General features: G+C 43.9%; 1 protein-coding gene across 1 annotated transcript in view; it reads left to right on the top strand.

Annotated features, from left to right (window-relative positions):
- The window catches only part of RNF150 (ring finger protein 150), a 261,612-nt gene extending 248,226 nt beyond the window's left edge, over positions 1–13,386 (top strand). The window contains exon 7 of the mRNA XM_045798931.2: positions 4,976–13,386. Coding sequence (XP_045654887.1) covers positions 4,976–5,094 — 119 coding nt within the window. The 3' untranslated portion in view covers positions 5,095–13,386. The remainder of the gene's footprint in view (positions 1–4,975) is intronic.
- The last annotated feature ends 5,500 nt before the right edge of the window (positions 13,387–18,886 follow it).

Genomic DNA, 18,886 nt, shown 5'->3' with positions numbered 1-18,886 from the left:
CCGTTGCATCCAATGGACTGAGAATTGTTTTGTTTTTTTGTTTTTTTTCCATGTGTAGAACAGGAATCAAGCTACCTACATCAAAGGGCTGTTGTGAGGATTCAGTAAAGGCCAGTGTTATTTCTGCATTCCTTTTATATCAGCTTTTGCAGGGAAGGAGGTAACGTTCAGTGATCATTTATATTGTTAATAGCTACTTTACACTCACCAATTAGTACCACCTACAGAGAACCTTCTAAATGTTTTAGTGACAGCAGTTTCATTTGTATTATTGTGGCCTCAAAGTAAAACATCTGCCTTAATTAAAAGATAAAGCCCTGCTTCCAAAAATTTTGGAACAAACTAAGTTCACATAAAAACACGGGACAGAGTAAAAAAATAATTTCAAATGTCTTCAGATCATTTTTTTAAAGTTTCAAAATGGAAAATGATTAGACGATATGCTTGATGTGGTGCTACGTTGTAAAAATTGAACCACTTTTTGGCACGTATCGGATTTCATTGATTCGAATTCATCTTTGCCTGGGGTTGTGTGGGATGGTCGTTTTCCAAAATAGCATCACGAATTCAGCAGCCATAGTTCCATCAGTCCCCATGGCCTTTCTTTCTTTCAATTCACAAGTTCCAATTTAGAAAACACTACAGTGAGAATGAGCCCATGAAAGCTGCTGAGGCCGGTGGCTTGAAAAGCCAGGAGTGGGGGTGAGAAGCTGCCGCTGCGGGTCCATAGCACTATCTTCATAGAACGCTGACCAACTCAGCCCTTCATTGGGGCTGCCTTTGGTTTTTTTTACTAGATATTTATGAAAGTCATAAAACCACCCCTTGATGAGCTCCTTGGTTGACTTACAGTGTAATTGTGAGCTGAAAATTTTGGCCATTCATGAGCTGAATTAGTTCATAGGCCATTGCAATCAATCAAGCAATCAAACAATCAATATTATATCTCTATAATATAACCCTCATTTTTTATCTCCAGGAATAAGAATAATTCAGCTTTCACTACACCTCAAAGTAGTGAATTCTCCCATTTAGTATATACTTGTATTAAATGTACAACAAACAGACATTTTTTGGATTAAGAAAAGAATGTTCTAGCAAAACAACAACAACAATTTGGAGAGTTGTGCAAAAAGAGAGGCTTACAACTTTGTTCCTCGGTGGGAATTCTCGTAAATATTTACTGAGAAAGCAGCATGTAGGAGACACTGTGCTAGGGTGACATCAGCATATCCAGGTACAAATTCTAACAGCTGGAAAGGACTCTGAGATATCTAGTCCAAACCCATTTTGTAGACAACCAAACTTTAGCCCTAGAGGACAGAGTGACTTAGATAAAGTAACGTGTAGTTACTGTAGCTGAGACTAGAATACAGTCTCATGAAGTAAAATGGGTTCCCAGTTCTTGTGAATACAATTTTAATTATTTCTATTTCTCCTTGTAAAAGTGATGCTTTAGGAGAGTGCTGAGTGAAACGAGTAGATTGAACATATGAAACTACTTCCAGCCTCTCCTAAAACCCCACATAAATTACAGCAAGGGAATTTTATAAGGTGTAGACCAACATGGACAGGGAAAAGGTAAAAAGAGACAATAACAAGATCTGGGCAACTGGAAAAAAATGAATGAAGGGCCAAGGACTTAGTGGATCTGAGAAACAGAGCGAGCTCCTGTGTCCAGCTGTGCAGGTTGTGCACTGTCCCAATCTAGTGGACACTGCTTACTCTGACTCCAAAGTGAAGGCTTTCTTCGGAGTGGTGCTGAGCATAGCCTGCACAGCAGCAAGCCATAGCCCTGAAGAGAAAACAAGTGCAAAGTGGCCATGAGGGAAGAGAGAACCATCCCAATTTGCAAAAAGTCAGGGATTGAAAGTACCAGGTGGCTCTGGAGAAGAGGATAAATGGGAAGGAAGTGCACACACACAATTAAAAATGGGCTACAGATACAGGTACAGATGTGGATGTGGTCTAGATGTAGTTATAAATATAGGTATAGACACAGGTATTCCCCAGCCTAGAATGTGTTTTGTTGTAATGTGGGGCAGGGATCCAATTTTGCCTTTTTTTCTAAATGACTAGTTTTATTACATATTTGTTGAGTGCCCCCATTTTCAAATACTACGTACTTCTATCTGCCGAGAGCTGCTTCCAAAGCCTTATTCTAGCCATGGATCTGTCTCCGTTACTAAGAGCCTCGTGCATTCATGGGCCTAGGAAACCTATTAGAGCTCAGTCTCTAGTTTGGATATATACCTGTGAAGCAGCCAGTTCTGTCGAGCTCATTCTTAAGGCCAGAACTTTTTGTTAGTTCTGTTTGTCTCCTTTTAAACATCTTAGGAATTCACTGTCTTTTCCCATGAAAAAATGTTCAATATCACTCAGCATCAGGGAAATACAAATCGAAACCACAATGAGATACCCACCATCTCATACCAGTCAGAATGGCTAAAATTAACAAGTCAGGAAACAACAGATGTTGGTGAGGGTGTGGAGAAAGGGGAACCCTCTTACACTGTTGGTGGGAATGCAAACTGGTGCAGCCACTCTGGTAAACAGTATGGAGGTTCCTCAAAAAGTTAAAAATAGAGCTACCCTACGACCCAGCAATTGCACTAGTAGGCATTTACCCAAAGGATACAAACATAGTGATTCAAAGGGGCACCTGCATGCCAGTGTTCATGGCAGCAATGTCCACGATAGCCAAACTATGGAAAGAGCCCAGATGTCCATCGACAGATGAATAAAGAAGAGGTGGTGTGAATGTGTGTGTGTGTGTGTATACATGCACACATACCATACACACAATGGAATACTACTCAGCCATCAAAAAGAATGAAATCTCGCTATTTGCAACAACGTGGTTGGAACTAGAAGGTATTATGCTAAGCGAAATAAGTCAGTCAGAGAAAGACAAATATCACATGATTTCACTCAAATGTGGAATTTAAGAAAAAAAACAGATGAATGTAAGGGATGGGAAGGGGGGAAAAAAAGACAAAAACAGAGAGGGAGATAAACCATAAGAGAGTCTTAATCATAGGAAACAAACAGAGCTGCTGGAGGGGAGGTGGGTGGGGGGATGGGGTAACCGGGTGATGGGCATTAAGGAGGGCACGTGATATAAGGAGCACTGGGTGTTATATGCAACTGATGAATCGCTGAATTATCTCTGAAACTAATAATACACTATATGTTAAGCAAATTGAATTTAAATTAAAAAAAGAATTCCGTCTTTCATGAAACTCCTGTATTCTCCTTAAGCGTACCTCAACATGAAATTATACCAGTGATTATCAGAGCAAAAGTATTATGACCACCAAGACGTTTTGCTTGTCTTCTAATGGTGTGTTTCTTCAGCAGGATAATGGGACCTGCAAGCTCTTTTGGTTTTAAAGCTGCCTTTTCTGCAGCTGAGCGCCCCGGCCTCCCTTCGGTGTCCCTGGCTTGAGCTTGCCTTCTGGTCCTATTTCAATACGCTCTGACATCCGTCTGTAGAAGGCTCCCTGTCATGCTCGGACATCTCCATCTACACGTGCTATTGCTAGTGCTTAAGAGACGCTTCCTTCTCATTCGTCTGGCTAGAATACGAGTTCTCCTTGAGGGCTCAGTGTAGACGTTGCACCCCATGGGAATCCTTCTGACTCTGCAGTCGGTCACACAGCCCTCCTACCTGCTCCTGTAACACCCGCTGCATCTCCCAGCAGCAGGCATATCCCAGTGTGCTGTGATTGACTATCTAATAGTGTGTCTTCCTACGAGCCAGTAAGCGCCTTGAAGACAGGGATTGTCTTGCTCTTACCCAGGTCCCTCACATCTAGCCAGATCCTTTGTAGATAGTGGGGACTGACTATATCTTGAGTGAATGAATGATATTTGTTCATTGCAGAATGTTTGGAAGTAAAACTGAAAAAAAAATTTTTTTAAGAAAATGAATGTAAATCCCCAAACTTGAGACAACTCTTCCTATCGCTGTTGGCTTCCTTGCTTCTAGTTAATTTTCTCTTGCTTCTTGTTAATGTCCTCTGTCAGCCTCACTGTATATAAAGCTTTGACTACGTCAGTGTTCACTTAAAAGAATACTGCGAGCATTTTCTTACGTAACTGCAAGTTCTTTGGAAATGCCACTTTAGTTGTTACAACAAGGAGCTGGTGTTCTAGAAGTAACACGCTTTCCTCTATGTTGTATTCTCTGTTGTTGGACTTTGTTACTGGGGATGTTTTGCTGCTGTAAATAATGTTTCAATGAATATTTTTGCATCTCTGTTTCTCTGTGATACATTCTGGAAATGAAATTACTGAGTGAAAATGTCACAGTTCTCCATGCAGTAAATCAAAGTACTTGCCTCAGTGTAATGCTATGTTTCTTCAAGAGTGAAGATTTTATTTTTTAAAAAAACAGCCCATTTCTACCTTATAGTCATCGGTCATTTATGTTATACTGCCCTGTGGATTATATAATAGCAACCTGTGCCCACTTCTCTGATTAGTTTTTCTTACCGATTTCAAATCTTTATGTTGAAAATGCAGCCCTTTGTGAAATGTTCACAGATATTTCAAGTTTGATGTATGCCTTTTGATCTTATTTTTCATGTTTTTAATATTTTTGAATTTTATGCACATTTATCGATCGGCTCTACTGTGAATTGCTCAGCTGCTTTTCCACATAGAATTTCTTGCCCTACTTCGATATATGAGATATTTTCCTACTTGGATATACACTTATAAGATATATCTTCTTCTAGCTATATTAGTTTCTTTTTTACATTTAACTTTTTGACCTACTTAGAAATTATTTTGGGCTATAGTGTGAAATGAGGCTCTAACTAGTTTTGGGGTTTTTTTTACAAAATAGCCAATATTTCTAATGCCTTCTCTCAGCCATCAAAGAAATGTTACTAAAGACAATTGTATTAAAATAACCAGTGTCCAAAAACGTAGTTCAGTGTTCACCATGAACTTTGCTTTCTCCTAGCAGGCGAGCAGGAGCCAGCTGTAAGCAGTGATTCTGACATCTCGCTGATTATGGCGATGGAGGTTGGACTGTCTGATGTAGAACTTTCCACTGACCAAGACTGCGAAGAGGTGAAGTCTTGAAACGGTGAATATAGAACAAAGGGATGGTAGGACCCAAGGGGAAGGAAGGGAGGAGGACCTCAACAATTGGACCGGGCACACCACACCTCCAGAACCACTTGGTAACTCCACAGCGCTCCACTCAAGAATGGGAACGAAAGCATTATCCAAAGTCACGTTAATCAGGAAGCCGTCTCTCCATCTGTCCAACAGTCCGCGGCCTTGGCAGCTGGGAAGTCGAAAGCTGATTCTCCCTCCCATGTCCTTGTAGACACACACTTCAGAAGCTCCTAAAACATACAGGAAGGACATGTTTAGGGCTTCTTACTTCTATTTCCTCTTCTTCCAGGTCTTGTTTTGTTGTTTGGGGAATGTTGTTTGATTTCTTTGGCAGTTTCTTTTGAAAGACTGTGTGTGGTTTAAGGACGTCCACCCCTTTGGCTGACTCCAGCTTTTGCAGAGAGTTCTGTTTCGAAGCACCGGTTCCCACGATGATCGGTTTGTATGCACCATCTCTGAGATGAATGGCCTTGACCTCTCAGCATGAAGTGTGCATGGCTTGGGGAAGTGCCGCAGCACCCTGAAACCGTCTAAGGCCAGCTTTCCTTAAGAATCTAAATTCTTTTAAGTAGATCTTAAAGATCCTAGCTGCCAGAGACCCCAGCACTAAGCTCTGAACCCACCGAGGTTATACTCACTATTTGCACCCACATCACGCTGGCTTCCACTTGCCAGGCTCTGTTAATGGCCCACGTGACATGAGAAGGAAGCTCCATTTTTGCCTGGATTTTACAGTCTTTGACTGAAATCCCAAACTCAGAAGTCCCCTCCAGGGCTGAGGCGCTGTTCTCCATGACCGTAGGGCTTGTAGCTGGGACGGCAAGCCCAGTTTTAAGACCAGATACCACATACTCTTCCCAAAAGGAAAACGTCTGTTCTATTGGTGTCCCCAAGGCTAGAACGGTCTTCTGTTCCCTCCACAAGTGGTTTCTGCAGGCGATGGAGGCTTCAGAAGAGACCCAATCCTCTTGGAGCCCAGTGTCCAACACAGTGGGGGCTGCCGGAGCACCTAGGTTTTACCTTAATCCCAACACACTTCTGTTAAACGTCACCAGACCTCCAGGAAGGGTTTAGGGGAATCCTTAGCAGCTGGCTTCCCAGGGCTCCCCGAGTACATCTAAATACCAAGTTGAGGAGGGACGTGTGATTTGATAAACCATTCGATCTAAAAAGTACAGCATGGGAATTTGCTAACCGTTTCTTCTAACAGAGAGAGACAAGGAGGGAGAGGGAAAGAGGCATCCAATCAATACTGAAGCCCACCGGCATTTTTAAACTACTTACGTTTTTATTCTTTTTTTGTAACTATGACAGAGATGTGCTATTTTTTCAGTGGGCAATTTTGTAATACATTTAGACTACCCAGATGCAGAGATGACTAAGGTAGTGAATGGTTTCCCTGGACAGTCGCGGATCACCTCATCCTCCATAAGAAGGCGACATGTGGGTTACTAAGAAGGAGAGCTTTTCTCACTGAGTTATTTACGTCTTTGACGAGGCTTCTCCACCTCATTACACTAATACTCATCCCCAAACCAGAGCTGGGCTGTGTCGTAAATCCCCGCTGCCGAAACATGGACTGGATGTCAAGGGGGTAGATGTCAGACTTCTGGTTGCTCTTTTTTCACCATCTTTAACGATTTCCTATTTGATGATTTCTAAGTAGGCAGCAAGGCAGGGAAAATGATTACCACCTTCAGAAATGTCACCTCTCTCTGGGAGTGTCACACTTCCTGTAATGAAACCCAGTGTCAGTGTGCGAAGGCAGGCAGGGGGAGTGAAGACAGCATTGAACCAGGAGTCCTGGCTGAGCCATGCGTTTGCTGGGCCTCATCTTCTCCCTCTGCGAAATGAAGGAGTTTCACAAGATGATGGCTGAGGCTTCTTCTGGCCTTAAGACTGCCAAGGAGCTTTTTGTCAGGAGGGTCCATGTTTTGGCAGATGGCGATGACATACCGCTGACTTCATACCTTAGGGGCGGTTCCTCGGCAGGTGACATGCGCTAATGGCTTTTTGGAATTCGGCACTCCTATGTTGCTGAAAAGGAATATTGATATGATGCAAGGTCGAAGTCCAAGTAAGAGTGGCTTTGTCTTGCCTTGTTTAAAACCACGGTTAGTCACAGAGTTTGTTATCTCTGGATACCTTCAAATCCTAGTCCTTAGTGTGGGATTCTTCATCTCAGGGTGGTTCTTGTTCTTGGTCAGCATAGGGTTACACCATGTACTCCTTCAGTCAGCTCTACCTGAAGCACATCCGGGTATTAACTTAGGTCACGTGGAATTAGAAGAACAATCCAACAGCACGAGAAATACAAATCGTATTCCATACCCAGGAGAGAAAATGCCTTTTGGATGGCATCCTTCATTTGATGGGTGTTGTCTCTTCCTGCCGGTGACCAGGTGAATCAGAAATCAGTTGCCCGTGTACCCCTCTGAGGCCTGTGACTACCCCAAGGAGTTTCTGGAGCCTAGGAGGCTCTCCACTTACCAAAGGTTTGTTTCCGGAGGATTTTCCTGTGGCTTTAGTGGTTTAAAAAAAAAAAAAGTTTAACCAGCATAGAAGGGTTTAAAAGAAAGGAAAACCTTCTCCCATAGCCTTCTTCACCACCTCCCCCCACCCCAAAGAGGAAATTCTGAGCTGGGAACCCTCTAGAAGTATATGCAAACTTTATTGTGTATTGACAGATGTGCATTTTCCTATAATGAGTGTCCAGACCAGCACTATCCAATAGAAATATAATGCAAGGCACCCATGTGAATTTTACATTTTCTACTGGCTACATTTTAAAAAGGAAAAGGGAACAGTTCAAAATAATTTTAATCATTTATTTAATCTTTTTGTTTCAACATAAAAAGTATAAATGAAATATTTTACATTCTTTCTTGTACTAAGTCCTCTAAACCCATCGTGTGGTTTGTGCTCGCAGCACACCTCACTTTGGACTGGCTACATCTCCAGCTCCATCTCAACAGCCACGCGTGGCCCGTGGCTCCCAGCTGGACCCGCCCAGAGCTGCTCCAGTATTCTCACACGATCCCCTGACCCTTACAAAGAAAAAAAAGTTAAAACCTAATTACCTCCAGAGAGAGCTAGTCTCCACCCAAGTTGCCTAATGAGAGGCCCAAAGACCTGTTTGTTTTGTAATGAGTAAATATTCAGGCCATTCTTTTTGAAATTTCTGCCTGATCTTTCTAACCATACACTGATATCCATTACTGTCACTGTTACTTCGCTGACCAGTTGTTTTTTTTTTTTTTAAGTCACACAAACCATATTGATTTGGTGCTGAAACAAAATTATCTCCCTCACTTCTATGACAAACCCTCAGACTGGTATGTGGCACTCAGGAGCCAAAAAGAATTCCGGACTACAGTCATCCAACTTCACCTCAATCCCTAGTTCTCCTGCTTCCGGGCTGGCAGAAGGCCTTTTCCCAGTGCCAGTGCCTCCTTGGGATTTGAGGGGGGAAAGTGGGAAAGTTATGTACTGACTCCAAATGCAAGACTCTGAGTGACCTTCTTGAGAAGTCTTTGGGGTTGTGACTGCCCAGCCTATTGGGGGAATCACAACAGCCTACAACCACCAGCTCTCCCCCCAAGGCTGTGGCCAAGAAAGGGAGCATTTCCATTCCCTCAGAAAAACTGAGAGTCACCTCGGGAATCGCCTTTTCTGTGTGGCTGATCCCTTTGAGAAGAACTGAGCCCTGATCAAGAGTACAGCAGCTAAACATTGATTTTAGTCTCCAGGGCTTAGTCGCCCCTGAAATACTAACTCTGTCACTTAGGCAGGAAGAAAGGGAGTTGTGAGAAGGCAGAAAGTGAATAGTGGAGGGGCGCCTGGCTGGCTCAGTCGGTAGAGCATGCGACTCTTGATCTTGGGGTTGTGAGTTCAGGCCCCACATTGGATACAGAGATGACTTAAAAAAAAAAAAATTAAAAAAAAAAAAAGAATACTGGCAAAGGCACCTTCCTATTCTGACATCACCTAGTCATGATGGTAACCATGGAGGCAAATCCCTGTCCAAAGATTGTTTCCAGCATTTCCCTCATTCTGGACATTCATGGGTCTGGGTTTGGTTATGTCAGAAACCACACTGCCCAGTGGCTACTTTGGACAGTGCCGACGTCCTTGCGGCCACCACACCTTCAGAACCAAAAATGGTGACAGATAGCCTAACATAGGGTTCTTTCTTATTTAGGAGTTATGTTGAGATGAAAATGCTTGCAGAGCATAAAAAATAAGTGGCATTTATTTATCCATTGAATGCATCACCTTGACTGAAAACAAATCTCATTAAATCAAAACTCAGAAAATCTAAGATAGGGAGTCACATCCTCTGTGGAGCAAGGACCCAGCCCTCTGTGGTGCTGGGGCCCCTGCAGCAATTTCCAGTAGCATTTTTATATGCTTGATCTTAGATTTCTTTCCCTTTTCTGTGTGTGTGTGTGTGTGTGTGTGTGTGTGTGGCTTTCTCTGACTGCCTGTCTCTTTCTGTACACACACCTACACACATTCTTTTCCCATCTTTCGGGACAAAAAAACCTTGGTGGCTTTGGATCTATAGTCTTATCATTATTGTGATTACCATTGTTACTGTTGGGTGTTTTTCTTGTTTTTCTTGTGTGGCAATGTCTATATTTGCACTTCTGATGAGGAAAACCAGTTTACTCTAAAGGCAAATCAGTTTCCTCCATAATGGAGTTAGCCATGTTTTCACCTCTCCTAGCACTAATTTAATCACAGACCACTATAGCTATTGCCTTTTTTTCAGGCTTCCTTGCCAGAAAAGTCTCCTAGGCAAATAATGGCGAAGTCGCAATTCCAGAATGCTGTCGAGATCTATTATCTTCTACTCTGGGCATTTGTGACCTTCCTAGTTCACCACAGGCCCTGAGGTTAGGGCTTCTAAGAAAAATGTATGGGCTGACCATATCTGATGTCCACTCATGCTTCTTACTTCAGCTTCTTAGCACAAGAACTTCCTCTTCCTAAGGGATCTGAGAGGCCACTTTTTCCTTAAAGACTGAAAAAGAGACACAAAGAATCCATTCTCCTAAGGGGAGGGACCCAGGTTCCTTGTGCAGTGCCGTGTGTCACAGACGTGTAATTGATGATGGCATTAAGAGGAGGTGGGAATGCTAGCCCGCAGGAAGTGAGAAAGGATGGCAGGATATGAACATGGGCACCCTTCCCAGACAAATGCTCATCCCCTAGGTTTGGAGCTGACCTGGTGTTTTGGGGTGCGTATGTGTGTGTTTTAAGAAGTTTAACCCTCGTGAGTTAAATACTCACGGTTGCAAAGAAGGTTGGGATTGCCTGAAAGATAAATTAGTTCTGAGAAACAGGAATGAGTCTCTCAGCATCACTCACCTCTTCTCTTTGCCCCCTTGTCTCCCCATCTCACAGCTCCAAGCCCTTTGTAGTAGGAACAGTAATTTGTAAAAACCCATACAGATTGGTAGCCATGCTTCCATTTTGACCCTTGTGATGACACGAAATTACCCCAAAACGAAAGAGGTGATTCTGGATCCTAGATGTAGATCCTTCATTATCAAGCCCTTTAATGACAAAACCTGCTGGTTGTGCAAAGAACCCAATGAGGTCACTCACATCTCTCTATCAGCCGTGAACCATGCCTGCCTCAATCAAGTGGCTTTTTCAGGAATCTCAGCGATCAAAGACCTTTTCATCTTTGTGCTGCTCTTGATTGACGTTTGCACTTCCTACAGAGCCATTCGCTCCATGGCCACCTGAGACATGTTTGTTGGTGTTAATGATAAGGCAAGGACATAGTCTCTTAAGGGGTCTGCAGTTCTGTACAGAGCAAGGGAGAACTTCTGTGGAGAACTTAGCTCCACCCAAGGGCCCCAGAATCACTGCTTGGCAGAATGTCTGTGGTCTTGTCATCCTAACTGAATCGAAGGGCTTGGAGGAGCAGGAAAATGTGAGGACCATGTGTGCTATGTAAACCAAAGACCGATCACCATCCAAATGGACACATGTTCTTCCACTGACTCGCTTAATTTTCTCCTCATGTTCTTGTCAATAAAAGGGAAGGTGGGTTGCCTGGTCAGACGAAACTGTGAAACCTTAGGGGGTTTTCTCTTGCAGGCTGGTGATTGCCCTTATTAAATCCAGAAATCTAAAAAAAAAAAAAAAAAAAAAAAGTATCGTGGCCTTAGTACCACACCATCTTTAGTCTGGTGTTTCGTCCCCTTTTCCCTCAAAAAGTTTTAGACAAAACTAGCGCTTTATTGTACTCGGAATTATTGTTCTCTTTGAGAATGTGAAGATTTTAAATAGCCAAAGAATTTTCATGTAGGAGAGCTTCGTAATTAGAGTGGATCCCGCGTTTTTGAAGAAACTACCAAACTACTGCCTGTACGACTAGAGAGCAGAGCCTTTGAAGAAGGGTTGCCAGGGCACGACTTCCTCTTGGCCTCTGGGGTACTTACTGGTGAGCAGGCGGTTAGTGCGAGGGGGCAGGGCGCCCTCTGCTGGCAGAATCGCCGTTATGCGTTCAGCCAGTTAATTTGACTAGGGTCACCATTTCCTCCACGGACTCGTCACTTGCCTTCCGTCATACAGTCTCCTCGGTAGTTGAGAATTTGGTCCACGTTTATCAAAAGAGGAAGGCATGTCACAAGCTCGGAAACGTGGAAGGAGAGCCCCACAGAAGATCTTACTGCGCTCAGCAGCCCTTTCTTCAGCAAATGTCAAAGCGTCTCGTTAGTTCTGTTGGCAAAGAAGCTGCGTCCGGCTGGGATGTTTGTGCAGAGTTCGAAGGCAAGGGCCTGAGTGTTTTGTAACTTATCTCAACTCTCTTCTTGTCAAATCACAAAGGAAGATCAATAAACAGACTTCTTTCATATGAATGTAAATGGTGTGAAATACTGACGTGTTTTGTACATGTACATAATAATATATTTACTTCCTGCTTTCACATTAGTAATCTGAAATGGTCGTACCATTTTATAACCAGAAAGAGATGGTGGGGGTGGGGGAGGGAGGGCAGGGGCTGTTATTTTTATAGTGGGATGTCCCTTCTATTTAGAAAACTTGAAGTAATTTTGTACTCGTGAAAAGTTACATTCCATTCATCTCCTGAAAAATAATGGGACTTGTTCTTTAAAATATTCATGAGCTGGGAGGATGATTATTCTAGTTTCCAGGGGAGCCTCCCAGGCAGTGTATATGTGATACCCAATTTTATAGACTGCAGACCATGACCAGCAATTGCCATCTCAATAATGTGAAAAGAAAAAAAACCCGACTTCTTTTAACCCCTTTGTATATAACACATTGTTATTTTCACTGGAAAAAAAAAAGTGCTACAAAGAATTTACCATTTTAAAATATTCAGAAATGGCACCGTAAACCGATCTCTAGTATTTCCCTGCTAGCGAGAAAAAAATGCAGTGGCTTTATTTTTCCTCCCTCTACATGAATTTGTGTGCTTTTATCGTACAAGAAATGATGTCACAGGTAGAATTGTGCTTCGGCCAGTCTGCAGATGGTACACATGGTGGTGCTGTCACACTATTCCCCATCCTCCACCTTCAGATCAAGGGACAGCTTCCTGGATTTATTTGCCACCTGACTCAAAAATCGCAAAAATGACCCCTGATGGCATTTGCATGGGTAGCTTTTAATGTGGACCTTGGTTAGCTCTTCATTGCCAAGAAATTTAGTAGTGGATCATGTAGCCTTTTTACCAAAACATCATCTTCTGTACAAAATCACAGGTATATTTAAATGATTGGTGAAGGTGGTGTAGTTGGCTTGGGGCTTGGGGGGGGGGTAGGCAGTGGGGGAGGAAGGTGGTATAACTCTCTTTCTCTTTGCTTTGTCCCCGCCTCAGTCACCCACCTTACTCCTTCCAGAGCACTTTATATCTCTCTTGAAATACACAGAAGTTTAAAAAACTGTCTTTAAAGGGATTTGTCTTCTGTTAAGAGACATGGACTTTTATTTTGCTTTATTCTATTATCTGTGTGTTTGGCGAGCATAAACAGTCTGTCTCATACTGGGCTAGTGGTGAAGTATTAAGGACGAGAGTTGGAAACACTCAACCGTACAACATGGCTATCTTTGTTCTATAGCAGACGATCATGTAAATACGTGCAATGGTGTTCTTATGTACCGGTCAGAAAAAAATGCAACTATAAAGATTTGAAAAGGATTGTGAATTCTAGGAAATTTCATTGCAAAATTTTGTTTGGTTTTGTTTTTTAATAAAATGGAACCAGATGCCTGTGTTCGTGTCATCCATATTTCCCAATCGCGTTGGCTCGTCTTGAGTTCCAAAGGCGACCCTATGGATTTTAATACATTGGTATTTATCATTACATCATAATTATGTTTTAAAAACATTAAAATGAGAGATTTTAATAACTGTTTTATTTCTCTCAGGTGCCAGGCACCCGACCTCCTTTTAACTCTGTTCCTCTAAGTAAAGTGATTAGAAGATTTTGAGCAGGGGCCCCTGGGTGGCTCAGTCGGTTAAGCGTCTGCCTTCAGTTCAGGTCATGATCCCAGGGTCCTGGGATGGAGCCCTGGGATCAAGTTCTGCTTCGGGCTTCTCCCTCTCCCTCTCCTGCTCCTCCCCCTGCTCGTGCGTGCGCTCTCTCTCAAATAAATAAATAAAATATTTTTAAAAAAGAAGATTTTGAGCAATTCAGAAGAAGAATGGCAGCTGAATTAGCCTGAGTGCTGTTCTGTCGGAACTGAGATTACAATGTATGCCATCTTGGGCAGGGTACCCTAAGCAGGGACCACCAGATGGGCTGGGGGGGTGAGGTCTTTTTTTTATATTTACTTATACTTTCTAAATGATTTTTAATAGCAATTCCCTTGAATTAGCAAGGGAATGCTAAGGAAATAAAAAATATGGGAGCTGCCAGCTGGAGAGGTAAGAAAGGAAGGTTAAAAAAGGACAGGCACCCCTATTTGCTGTTATCACCTTCTTGAAACTGCCAGGCCCCTTGGTGTGCCTTTGAACCTCTGTCTGGCCCATCCAAGATTGCTGACATGTCCCCTGGAGGAGCAGGCAGGGTTAGACATGCCCAGTGCAGTTCAGCCACTGACTGAAGCCCTCCACCTGGCAAGGCACCCCTCCAGGAGCTGCGGATTCTAGCAGATCTAATATTTCCCAGTTAGCAGGAAAAAACAAAACAAAACAAACCCAATGGATTTATTTTCTTCTTCCCAAACATAAGTGTGTGTGCTTTTATTGTAAAATGAACAATGTCCCAAATAGAATTTTACTTTGCTTCCCTATGAGGTCTTTCTGGCCAGTCTGCAGATCACACACATGGTGGTCCAGATGAATGTGCCAGAATGTTCTGGCAAAAGTCAAACTGTATTGAGTGCTGTGGCCTCCTGGAGCTCTTTCCCACCCAAATGGCCAACTGCTGTGTCGATAGCCAGAAAACCATTCGTGCCCTGGAGGCTTTGCTCTAGGGGCCAGTGCTGGCCTCATTTGTAGGTAGGAAGATAGTCCCAGGGAATCGGGGAATCGTTAGTGACAGTAAAGATTCTGCCACATTAGAAGGCACTTCGAACTTCGTTTATGCTTTTGTTATTGCGATTTTAACCTTCCCAGACACCTACTGTCAGCAGTGAAGCTGACATCTGCGTGTGTGGCTCGGCGAGGGGAGGGGGGGAGGCTATGACTCAGGATCTAGAAACCATCTCTCCAACTTCGACACTCCTTCTGCTGGACCAGGGTTTCCCAAACTGGAAAATGGATTCTGTGGGATCCATGCCAGGATCTGTTAGAAATTACAACACAGCGTCCCAAGGTCAACTCAGTTGGAATAAGTCTTCATAGAATACATTAGAAGCGATTAAAAACTTACGAGAAGCCTTTTCTTGAGTTACCCATTTAATTGTGTGTAACTCAGCTTTTCTTAAGCTGATGGATGACAGTCCTCTTTTTCAAAGGTCATCATTTTCAAAACTGCACAGGACAAGACCACTTATGTGGAACATGTTGGCGTTCAAACTAGAAAAAAGCTGCTAGACCTTGTCTCCCCGCTCTCCACCTCTCCTGCCCCCGCTCCAGCGCTCAGGGGAAGGTCGCACTGGCCACCTGCTGCCTGCTTCACCTGACCAGAGCTGTCCCGGGAAGCGGGCCACGGGGCGCTGCTCACAGCCACACGGGTGCCACGGAGCACTGGACGGCTACGCAGCCTGCTGTCACCTTTCCCGGAGAAATAGAGGCCCTGCTCTCCGAGACACTCCACTCGGCAGGCTTTTGTTTTGAGAAGTCATGCAGCATATCCGTCCTTTAGAGAATGGAAAATGTGAAACTCCTCGGAGCTCTGCAGTAAGCCAGCTAGGCCAGCTTTGCCCCTGTTTCTTAACTCTATTAACACTGATGTTTGGAGTACGAGGAGCTAAACCATTGTTTTAAAAGTACAAAAAGGGACGCCTGGGTGGCTCATTTGGTTGAGTGTCTGCCTTCAGCTCAGGTCATGATCTCAGGGTCCTGGGATCAAGTCCCACATCAGGCTCCTTGCTCAGTGGGGAGCCTGCTTCTCCCTCTGCCCCTCCTCCTGCTTGGGCTCTCTGTCTCACAAATAAATGAATAAAATTTAAAAAAAAATTTTTTTTTAAGTACAGAAAATGGGGGCACCTGGGTGGCTCAGTGGGTTGAACCTCCAACTCTTGGTTTTAGCTCAGGTCATGATCTCAGGGTCGTGAGATCGAGCCCCATGTTGGGCCCTGCACTCAGTGCAGAGTCTGAGTAAGATTCGCTCTCCCTCTCCCTCTGCTGTTCCCACTCGTGCTCTCTCACTCTCTCAAATAAATAAATAAATCTTTTTTTTTTTTAAGTACAAAAATATGTTTAGTTCCTATCTAGGTCTCATAATTCCTTCTAAATCAGCGTTGGTGTCTCTTCCCATCTCTTCGCCTTGGCTGAGCAATGCATTACACCAGACTGGGGGACAGGGATGCAGGGGAAGAGTGTGAATTATATTTACTCTGTGATAATTACTATACATAGAAGAGATAAGCGTCCACTGATATGTAATTCAGATGACTGAGAGAGGTTTCCTGTTTATGAGACATAGACATTTTAGAATAATTGTTCCATCATCCTTAGTGATCCAAAGACAGTCTACCTCTTATTCCATCACATTCATCGGTATAGTTTCCCTCAGGTCTCTGTGAGTCTTTGTTCTTGGCTGTGAGAATAAGGGACAGTGCCGCTGTCAAAGACCAGGGGGCCCTCAGCTTTACCGTGAGCAGATGTCCCATCATTGATTTGCAGTCACAGCACCTTACCCTGAGTCTCCAAGCAGTGGGCACTCTGGGAGGTAAAAATTAGACTGTCCAAGCCCCTCAGACCTTTTTGTCGTGGAAGACATTCCCATCCTCTCCTGTGGGAACATCCAGAGGGTCTGATCACAGTCATGACCCCCTTAACCTAAGCACCCCTGCATGCATCCCCCTCATGTTCCTGCCTTCTTTGTTCTTAAGGGTCGTTTACTGACCCGCCAGGGGAGAAGCCAGGGCCAGCTTTCGGGGCGGGCCGCTGCTGTGGTCGCCACGAGAGCTGTACACACAACACAGCTGTCATCGATCTTACAGATCTAGTGGGAGCCGCGGGTCTCAGGCCTCTAAATAAAATAACCCACATCCTTCAGAGCGTTAGAAATGGCATCAGGACCTATCAATACATGTGAGGGCAGAGAAGGTAATTATACAACATGAGACTACAATAGAGGGAGACCTGAGAATAAGATCCCATCCCGCTGGGCCTGGGCGGATGTCTGAGAGCACACAGCTCTCCCAGCACGACAGGGAAAATTGAACGTGGGCCATCTGCCTCGTCACTTTGTCTTCCCTGCTTTTTTTTATTTCTTTTGTTTGAAACCAGGAGGAGGAGAAAAAGGGAGAATGTTAATGAGGACCAGAGTGAAAGCTAAGAACTTGGGGTTCCTGAGTTGCCAGAGCTCTCTGGGCTGTACTATGATCCTTCCATAAATGGGGAGGCAACGCCAGACGACTCAAAAATCTCAGGAATGAAAAACCAAGAACTGAAAGTTGAACTTTACTAGATTGACAGGGGGGTTGTTGTGTAGTCGGGAAACACTCCCTGATCAGAAGCAGTTCTAATCTGGAAACAGAATAGGATGGACACAACCCCAGGGGGACATGGGCGCGAACACGTGCACACCCCCACACTCGCCCACCCATGCGAAACCCACTATCCGCAACGGGGTCCCCAGTGAGTGCGGTCTAATTTTAGCTGTGCAAGGAAGCCGGCTGCCTCAACATCCCAATGTGAGTTATTACGTTCTAGACTCACTCCTTCAAAATAAAATAGTTATTATTTTGCTTTTTTCCAAAACTACCTCACAGACAACAGCCTGCCCTTGCTCCAGCCCCTGCTGTAGCCCTGAGACTTGCTTGACAGGAAGTCTAGAGGGAGGAGTTCTTTTCCATATATTATGGGGAAATAGATGTCCAAGAAACCCCCTAGACTACAGAACATTTAAAAATATGAGGATCAGATATTAGAAATGTCCTTTAAGATGAATAGCTAAGCTGGTGGTAAAGTAAGAGCGATTCTTGGAAACTAGAAGGTTCTACCCAGAGGGGAAAATGAACATCAGAAATGCAGTTTGCCCTGGGTACATATGCTGACCCTTGGTGGTCTAAGGACACACAATTTTTTTCTTTTCTGTAAAGGTGTAAAGGGCTAGATAATAAATACTTTGGGCTTTGTGGGCCACATGTGGTTTCTGTAACTTTCCTTCCTTATTGTTTTTTAACCCTTTAAAAATATAAAAACTGTCCTTAGTTCAAAGGCCGTACAAAAACAGACCAAAGGAAAGGTTTATGCTGCTCCTGCCAGGAACAGGGACTAAGTCCAGGGTCAGAATCAGAGACTCCGGCACAAAACCAACACCACAATGGGAGATAAACTAGGAGACCTTGGTAAATAAACTATAAAAGCAAATGTTCATAAGTAGTAGCATTGGTTCTAGACAAAGTGTAGAAAAGATAAGGCCCCTGGTCCCACCTCTCACCCTCAGATGCCCTAACCCCTAACAACCCTTTCATGAGCTCTGGACCCAAGTCCAACCACCAGTGTGACCTGAATACCTAAGGCACAGACTTGGTGTAAAATGGTCCCAAATTGATAGTTACACTAAGTGTTTAGTAGAATCAAACTCATGAACTCATATCCTCACTGGAGGAATACTCTGAACCGTGAGAGGAATACTCCGAACCCAGGTCTCAAAGAAATTCCTCAAAGCCACGCTGCAAAAGAACGTACATTCACAATCACAAATCCCAAAGTATATGAGAAAACACAGCACAGCAAGGAACAGAGTGCAGAGGCAGGCTCAGAAATACCAGGTACAGGATATAAAATACGTGTGCAATGAATCCCCCAGTTGATACTAACATATCCTAAGGTTGAAAACACCTTTCTAGTCGTTTCAAGCACAGAGTTCCCAAAATCAAGACGGGAAGGGGAGAATAGCTGAAGTCACTAGTCTGGTCGGGCTACTCTGATCGTATGATGGTGGACTTGGAGAAGAGTGAATGTCATCCCTAAAATGCTTTATTGCTTCAGACTATCTGACTTGCAGATAGGGACGGGGTAATCAAGGCTCTCCTTACACTTGACGTGCAGGGTCCCACCTGATCTAACCCTGCCCACAGCTCCCATGTCCCGCTGTCTGAGCATTCTCCACCTGACTGGCGGGCTATGGCCACACTGTATCTG

Source organism: Ursus americanus, chromosome 13 (genome assembly GCF_024610735.1).
Source record: "Ursus americanus isolate L20-20 chromosome 13, mUrsAme1.1.p, whole genome shotgun sequence".
In the NCBI taxonomy this organism is placed as follows: domain Eukaryota; kingdom Metazoa; phylum Chordata; class Mammalia; order Carnivora; family Ursidae; genus Ursus; species Ursus americanus.
The sequence above is the reverse complement of the archived record's forward strand: the minus strand, read 5'-3'. Positions and strand labels throughout refer to the sequence as shown.